Raw genomic sequence first — 8,131 nt, 5'->3', positions numbered from 1 at the left:
GGGGACAACAGAGGATGAGATGGCTGGATGGCATCACCGACTCGATGGACATGGGTTTGGGTGGACTCCGGGAGTTGGTGATGGACAGGGAGGCCTGGCGTGCTGTGGTTCATGGGGTTGCAGAGTCGGACACGACTGAGCGACTGAACTGAACTGAATGACTTTTAGATAATGCATATGTGGGGCTTTTTAAATTGGGTGAACAAATCTGTAGGGTTAAATACCTGGAAAATAAGTGAAGCTTCATTTCTTTCCTTCCTCCCATCTTCCCTCTCTCTCTCTCTCTCCATTAACAAGATGCGCAAATGCATATACATGAAGTTCCGTGACAGTAAAATATCTATAGTAAAACACTTAGTCAAGCAGCTAAGTGTTATGGAAAAGTCTGAGAAGGAAAATTTTAGAGCCTTAGGTTCCAATTCTGGCCCACACTAGCAATGAGATAGCAGGCAAGACACTTAACTATCTCTTATTTGTAAAGTAAGTGGCTTGGCAGATGATTACTGAGGTCTCCTCTAACTTTAACTACTGGATTGTACTTTTATTTCTGGAGAGCTACAAGCAGACATCCAATTCAAATATGTTGTTAAAAATGGTCCTGTCTTTTTAATAGTAAGTTCAGTCTGTAAGAAAAGAGTGAAACACTATTCTTCTTTAAAATATTTGTTATTTTGAAGAGATATCTTGGTCCAATCATTTGGCTACATTTTAAGTTCCCAAACTAAAACTGGCTTTATGGGTATGTGACGTACACAGGGCCTCAAGCTTAGAGCGGCTCCATACCAGACTATGGCTATCTTGAAATTCTTAATTTTGAAAAAAGGTTTTCATTTTACATGAGACTCTGCAAATTATGTAACTGGTTCTGGCTACAATTTATAATCTATAGTTTAATTTTTAGGCCCAGGACTCCTTCTTCTTCTTCTTTTAAATTAGAAACCCACATGGGCCTCTTTCTCCTGCAGTTACTCTGTATTTGAGTTGGAATAAATTGCTTCACCTGCCAGACTGCAGGATGTGTGGACAGCAGCGCAAAGGACAGGCATACCCCCCTTTGTCTTCAAAGGGCCATCCCTCAGCTGCAGCCATCAGTAGCGGCCTAAACTGCTTTCACTGGGAATTCCCACATCAGTGCAAATGTTTGCAAGAGTCTAGTAGACTGTGTAGAAGACTCAGTGAAGAGACTAAAGAGTCCTCCTTTGAAAATCCAAGACTGACAGGTCAAGCAAGAACCTGTTCTGTGAAAACTTCCAGTGCCCACCTCATTCTCCTGCGTTGTTCTTGAACATTTGTTCAAGACCTGACCACTTTGTTTCAGAAGGAGTCTCCAAAGAGCAGTAAATAGGGAACTGGCTTCCCAGGGGGTCCAGTGGTAAAGAATCTGCCTGCCCATGTAGGAGCACAGGAGACAACAGGTTGATCCCTGGGTTGGGAGAATCCCCTGGAGGAGGAAATGGCAACCCATTCCAGTATTCTCGCCTAGATAATTCCATGGACAGAGGAACCTGGTGGGTTGCAGTCTATGAGGACGCATGCAAAGAGGGAACTACTCAGAGAAAGGCTCTGAGATCAGCGCCTCCTTGTGATGATAATTCCACTTCTGACCTCACGCGTAGTGTGCGTGCAGTCCTTGAGCCAGGCGGGGAGGGCACAGCAAACACAATGAAGACAAGTTAATCTGAATTTATCACGGTGGCCTGGTCATCGTCGGTTTACTTCCTAGCCTGTGAAATAAGGGTACTACTTACTTCACAGAGCTGGCGTGACGATACAAAGAGATAATAAGTGACTAAGCACTCGAAGAGTTACTTCGTAGAAGTATTGGCAAGGTGCAATGTGGGCACACGATTTAAAAACAAAGGCAATTTGTTTCTGGAGATACGTAGAGGTTTTTCTCCCCAACAGGAGCAGCTTAAATGGAAGTGGAGATAGGAAGAAATTTAAATGATTTGACTTTCCTCATTTTCAAACATTGGAACTTGACATCCCGTGAAGGGCCCCTCTCCAGACCAGTCACCGAGGGGAATGCCACCTGAATAGAGATGCCAGCAGAGAAAAAGAGATCCTGCCCATTCCAGCGCTGTCCATGTCTGCACATACAGAGCTTCCAGACCTGTTGTGTCTTTTTCTCTTCCCACGCCCGTCTAATCTCGGCGTCCGGGAGGACAAGCCCCGGCGACCCTGCCCCGACCCCAGGCTCTCGCACTAAATGGGCAGCGGCTGTCCATCGCTTCTGGGAAAGGGAGAACGCGGGCGCGGACAGGAGGGTGGGGCTCGCTCTGTGGGCGGGGCCATGGACTAATCCGGGCAGCGGGAGCTGCAGACCTGCTTGAAGAGGAAGCGGAGGCGAAGAGGAGAGGCTGGACCAGGCCGAGGTAGGCGGGTTCGGGGGCGGGGTCACTGGATGTGCCTCCTGCTGGAGCAGTCGGAGCCTGGGGCTAGGCTGGGAGAGGCGGGGCGGGGCTGGGCTGAGGTGGGTGGGGCCTGAGGGAGGAGCCCTGGCGGGCGGGCTGCTCAGCGCGGGGGCTGAACCCTGCCAAGACTAACCCTGTCCGCCTGCGGTCCCCAGAGCTGCACTCACTGCCGGAGCCCGGGACGTGGCGCCCCGGGGGAGGAGGGCGAAGGGACAGAGCGATGGCTCCGCGGGGACTCCCGGGGTCCGCCGTGCTCGCCGCTGCTGTCTTCGTGGGAGGAGCCGTGAGTTCGCCACTAGTCGGCTCGGGTGAGTGCCCTGTCGCGGCTGGGGCGCGCAGGAGAGCGCGAGGGATCCGGACTGCCGCCCCCGCTGAGCCCCAGCTCCCCTGGTCTTGGCACAGCCGCGGGATCCTGGCGCTGAGCATCTGACTGTCCCGGGGGTGGCCCGGGTCGGGCGCGGCGCGTGGCGATGGCTCCCGGCCCTTCCTTCCCGCCCGCTCGGCTCCCGCCTTCTCTCTTCTCTGCTGCTGAGAGAACCTGTTACCAGTCCCCCCGCCCCCACCTCTGAGCTGTCTGGCGTGTAGGGACCCGGGCGGCTCTTGCCTTCCTGGGGAGCGCTTCCGCCTGGGTACAGCGACCCAGAGCCCTGCGGACCCCTTTCCTGCCCTTGTCCTCAAAGGGCCCGCGAGCGGAAGATTGTGACACCGGCGACCGGGTGCGCTGTCGTCGCCGGCTTCCTCTCCGCTCCCCCCCCCCCCTTTTTTTTTTAATTTAAATATTAAAGCCTTGAGGAGTTCCACTTTCTTTCCAAGTTTTATTTTAGCATCAGTCTTGGAAAAAGGGAAGGCGAGTTTGTAAACTTACCTTTCCTTCTGAGTTGATTCCTGTCACCACAAGAGGAACCTTCTGTGGTCAGAGCAGGAAGCCATCAGCAGAGATGATAAAATACTGTCTCCAGTGATGAACATGGAACAGGAGTTTTTAATTGAAATCTAAGACGAGGTGTAACTTTCACGGAAGTCCTTTTTCACACTCTTGTTTTTATAACTATAGACGCTAGGGATTCCTTACCATTTGTCCCCTCTTAATTGCCACCTCACAGCAGTAGTTAAAATAATAAATCTATACCTTCTTGGCCAGTTGGGGTTACTACAGCCTGGAATCTTACGTCAGCAAACCCTTCCAAGCTTGAGTAGCTCCTCTTCAGGTCCAAATAATAAGCAAGTAACTGGAAGCCTTCCAACCATGACTATCTCCTCCCTAAAAACATACATACTGCTCTTCTCTCCTGAGAAGACTCTGCTTGCTTGCAGCTTTTAAACTGGCTTATCTCCCTGGTCTTCACTCTTTCATAGAAACCAGAATACCTTAGGAAGGGAACAGAACGGTATGTCTCTTGAGTCTTTATTAGCAGATCTGTATTTCCTTCAGCCAACCATCCTGAGGAAATGGCCACTAGTGACATGTATTATTGGATAAGAGATTTTGGGTTTCACTCTGCATACCATTAGTGAGACAGGTAGGGGCATGAAAGTGAAAAAGTTAGTCTCTGAGTTGTGTCTGACTCTGTGGAACCTCATGGACTGTAGCCCGCCAGGCTCCTCTGTCCATGGAATTTTCCAGGCAAGAATACTGAAGTGGATAGCCATTCCCTTCTCCAGGGGATCTTCTCAGACCCAGGGATCGAACCCAGGTCTCGTGCACTATGGGTGGATTCTTTACGTCTGAGCCACCAGGGAAGCCCAGATAGGGGAATCATCAGGTTCAAATTGGACCTCAGGTTGTAGACGGTACTTACAGGGCTAGAATCAGTTGCTCCAGAATTTGAAGAGCTTAACCTGGGAGGGAAGTTGTTAAAAATTCAGCACATGATGCATGTAATCAGTCATAGCGGGAGAAATCCTTCCATAGTGTGAGTATGTATTTTGATAGATCTTTGAGCAGCAGCAGCTTTCCAAACTGGAATGTGATGATGAAAGCTCTTAATTACACAGTATAACGCTTGAGAAGAAGGAGGTATCTAAAAGGAAATGGTCCAGAGTACAGATGTGCCAGTGTGACTTGAGACCTGTTTCATGAAGAAAAGATGCCCTGAGCAGCTAACATCTGGTGCCCATGGAATCTAAGACAGTGTTAACTTTTATAGGCTTAGTTTAGGGAAGTAGGGAGAAAGTTGGGAGAAATGTTGAGTAACTGTTATTTGTCAAGCTTTGAGCTGGGCATTTTATATTCATTTTTATAGTTATTTCTCATAATTCTATGAAGTTCTTATTTCCAGTACAGCATCTGAGGCCCAGAGAGGTTAAAAAATAGTCCAAGATCCCATATGTAATGTATCATTCAGCGTTCAGTCAGAGAGGCAGAACCATTAGGAGGGGTGTGTGTGTGTGTCTACATGTATCTTTATCTTTGATAACCCAGCTTGCTTGATTCCAAAGTTCATTCTCTTTCCCCTATACCTCACTGCTCCTCAGAGAAAAAATAGAACAGAAATCAACTTCGGTGTCTTGTTGGGGTTCTAGGATAGGGAGTTTAGGACATCATAGTATTGTTAAGTGTGGGGTTATCAGACTTTGGGAAGCAGAGAAAATAAGGACAGGTAAGTGAACGATGGGTAGTGGCAATGTCTCTTTGACTTCCTGCCTAGTAGAACCTCTTTAAGCTTCTGTCTTAGTAGCAGCATTTGAAACTGTATACCACTGCACCAGAAGGGATGGTTTTCCACACTTGGCTTATTTATGTCTTTAAGTTCTCTGGTTACTTAGGGCTTAGTTTCTCTGCAGACAATGGACATAGCCTTTAAGTAAGGAGTGGACTGAAAAGGACCAGCGACTGGTGAATAAGAGGTGCTCTCTCCTGGGGCTCTGTGGGCTTCCATCCAGCCTCCTGACTCCTCATTTAGATGCTTACGATAAACTTTATTAGATTCCAGGTTGTCCTTTGGCCAGGTAGCTGCTTGGCTGTGTATCTATGTTATTCATAGTCAGTGGGCAGGATGTTTTGAGAAAGCAACCCTTTGGGGCTTGGGCTTTCCAGCCCAAATTGTATTGAAAGAGGAAATGAAAAATTCGAGATGTGCCTGCCATTTCCCATCTTCCCTGCTTATCCCCCCAAAGTAAATTAAACAACCATTGCTATTTGGGAGTTTGAGTAGTTGAGTTGAACAAGAGAGATCAAAGACCCAGGTGATGGAGGAAAAAGTTTTGTTGTTACTTTTTAAAGAATTGTTTGTCTCTGATGTTGAAGTTCAATTACATATTGGGACAGAAGAGAAGTTGTTTAAAAATTGATAAAAAATGATTGAAATTGTCACTGGTTAAAACTATTATGTTGAGTGGTTTCTGAGAATTGTAGGGTAGTTACTTCAGTAATTCTAAAGATTTGGTATTAGTAAATCTGGTGTGGCTAACAGGACTAAAATTGGAATTTGCAGTTAGTACCCTGTAGGCACTTTACTCTTTTTTGGAGGAAGGAATGCAGTATTTATTTTACCTGTTTTGTGGCAGGTTCTGGTCTAAGTACTAAGATCATTTAATTCTTACAGCATCCTGTTAGCTGTATAATTTTATTCCTCTATGTATAGATGAGGAAATTGAATCCTGAGAAGTTAACTTGAACAAGTCACTTGAGTATGTATGTTGGATTTTGACCTTGACTCACATCTGTTCAGTTCTGAGGACTTTTATTACCAGATCATTTTGTTTTGCCCTCTAGTGAGGAATTTCTTTTTATTCTAAGATATTTAGAGAAATAGGTTTTTCTTTTACATATTGTTGCTGTTGTTCAGTCCCTAGGTTGTGTTCAACTCTTCTGTGACTCCATGACCTATAGCCTGTCAGGCTCCAGTGTCCATTGAATTTTCCAGGCAAGAATAGTGGAGTGGGTTGCCATTTCCTTCTCCAGGGGATCCTCCCAACCCAAGGATCAAACCTGATTCTCTTATGTCTTCTGCACTGGCCGGCAAATTCTTTACCACTGTACCACCTGTGAAGCCCCAAAGATATTTATAAAAAGTCATTAATACTGTAAAGACATGTTAGAGTGGAAAGAGTACCAACCTCTAAGTCATAACCCGGACTTAAAGTGTGCCTGCACTTTCTGGAATGTGATTCTCTCTGCCTATATATTCTTGCCTGTAAAATGGGTATGTGCCAACTCCTATCTTTGTCTGCCTTACTGGCTGCTAGTGAGGAACAAATGAGCTATTGCCTCTGAAAGGTGTTGGCAAATGGCAAAGTGGTATATAGCTTTTATCCTATGTATCTTTTTTCCCCTGTATTTCTTACCCAAAGTGCCCCTTAGACTAGACTTACAGTGTCAGTCAAATTGTCTAATAAATGTAGACCACACATGTTTTCATTCTGGAGGTGGTGATGGTTTGCAATCATAGGTTCCTTATAAACATATGAAAGTCTGGAGTGACACCTCAGATTCACAAATTTGTTGCCGCTGCCTGGGAGTTAAGTAGCCAGACCTTTTTTTCCCTGTTTCCCTTCAGCTAAAACACAGTGCTCTTGATATTTCTGGAGAATTCCCCCAAAGATTTAAAGTTTGGAGAAGAAGGGAGAGAATCACCTTTGATCTCATTACCCCAAGGCACTTACCCCTGTCAGCCCGGTCTTCTATATGTATTTTCCACTTGGAGGAGATCTTAATGCAAATATACTTTTTTACCCTGTGTTTTTTACCTAATGTTATACTTGCAGGTTTCTCCATTTCTCTATACACTCAAAAAGTGGCTGCGTAATATTCCATTGTATGGATTCTCTATATTTTACCTCACTGGGCTTCCATTTTAGTTTTTGCTAATTATTTTAAAGTGAGTTTTAAAGCTCATTGTTTAGGTGAATACCTATGCATAAAGCTTTGTCTAGATATCAATGACTTCCAGAGAAAATGGGTTCCTGAAAAGGCACTGTTGGGGGTCAAAGGTATTTATGTTTGAGGCCACTGGGGACACCAACCTTAGTGACTAAAGGGTGTCCCGTTTTACATTTTCACAGCATTGGTCAAAGGACTCACTTTTGACAGTGTTGGTATTTTCTCTGCAAAACATATTTGCTAACTTATAAGGCAAAAATTCCTGTAGGACTTCCCTGAAGCTCAAACGGTAAAGAATCTGCCTGCAATTCGGGAGACCAGGGTTCTGTACCTGGGTTGGGAAGATCCTCTGGAGAAGGGAATGGCAATCCACTCCAGTATTCTTCCTGGAGGGGCCGGGCGGCTACAGTCTGTGGGGTCACAAAGAGTTGAACATGACTGATCGACTAACACACACGAGGCAAAAATTGGAACCTTGCTTGTTTAAATTGGTATGTCTTTGATTATGGGTAGGTTGCCTGTTTTTTTCTAGTATTTGAACTGATTGCACATGTCTGTAATTCTTCATGGACAATTCCAAAATCTGAAAACAGAAAGATTTTTGAGGTTTTTGGCATACCCTCTTGGTGGGTAATACCTAACCTGAACCAGTGTGGGATTCTACAGTGTCTATTTATCTCACTTAGTTTGAATATTGCTAAGTTTTGGCTGCAGTAATATTAGTGAATTTGATTTCTAAGTGTTACAAAATGTGTGCTAAATGCGTGTGTTACCTTTTGAGGATTGCAGCCTGAATTCCCAGGTACATCTGACCTCCAGGTTTTCAGATAAGGGATTATGGTCCTGCATTTCCTCTTCCACAACTCATCTATTTCTTGTTTTTGGGCAGTCAAAT

At 45.5% G+C, this 8,131-nt stretch overlaps 1 protein-coding gene across 4 annotated transcripts in view; it reads left to right on the top strand.

The window, feature by feature from the left end:
* Nucleotides 1-2,494: 2,494 nt before the first annotated feature.
* RELL1 (RELT like 1) overlaps nt 2,495-8,131 on the top strand; it is a 79,529-nt gene continuing 73,892 nt past the window's right edge. The window contains exon 1 of one of the 4 annotated variants that reach the window (XR_011464506.1): nt 2,495-2,722. Coding sequence is in view for 2 of the 4 variants with exons in the window: in XM_070372258.1 (XP_070228359.1) it covers nt 2,635-2,722 (88 nt within the window). In the remaining 2 variants the exon portion in view is untranslated. The remainder of the gene's footprint in view (nt 2,723-8,131) is intronic. The other 3 variants (XR_011464505.1, XM_070372258.1, XM_005899274.3) reach the window with 3 other exon arrangements.

The sequence above is a fragment of the Bos mutus genome, chromosome 6, assembly GCF_027580195.1.
Source record: "Bos mutus isolate GX-2022 chromosome 6, NWIPB_WYAK_1.1, whole genome shotgun sequence".
Lineage (NCBI taxonomy): Eukaryota > Metazoa > Chordata > Mammalia > Artiodactyla > Bovidae > Bos > Bos mutus.
This window is presented reverse-complemented; position numbering and strand designations above follow the sequence as displayed.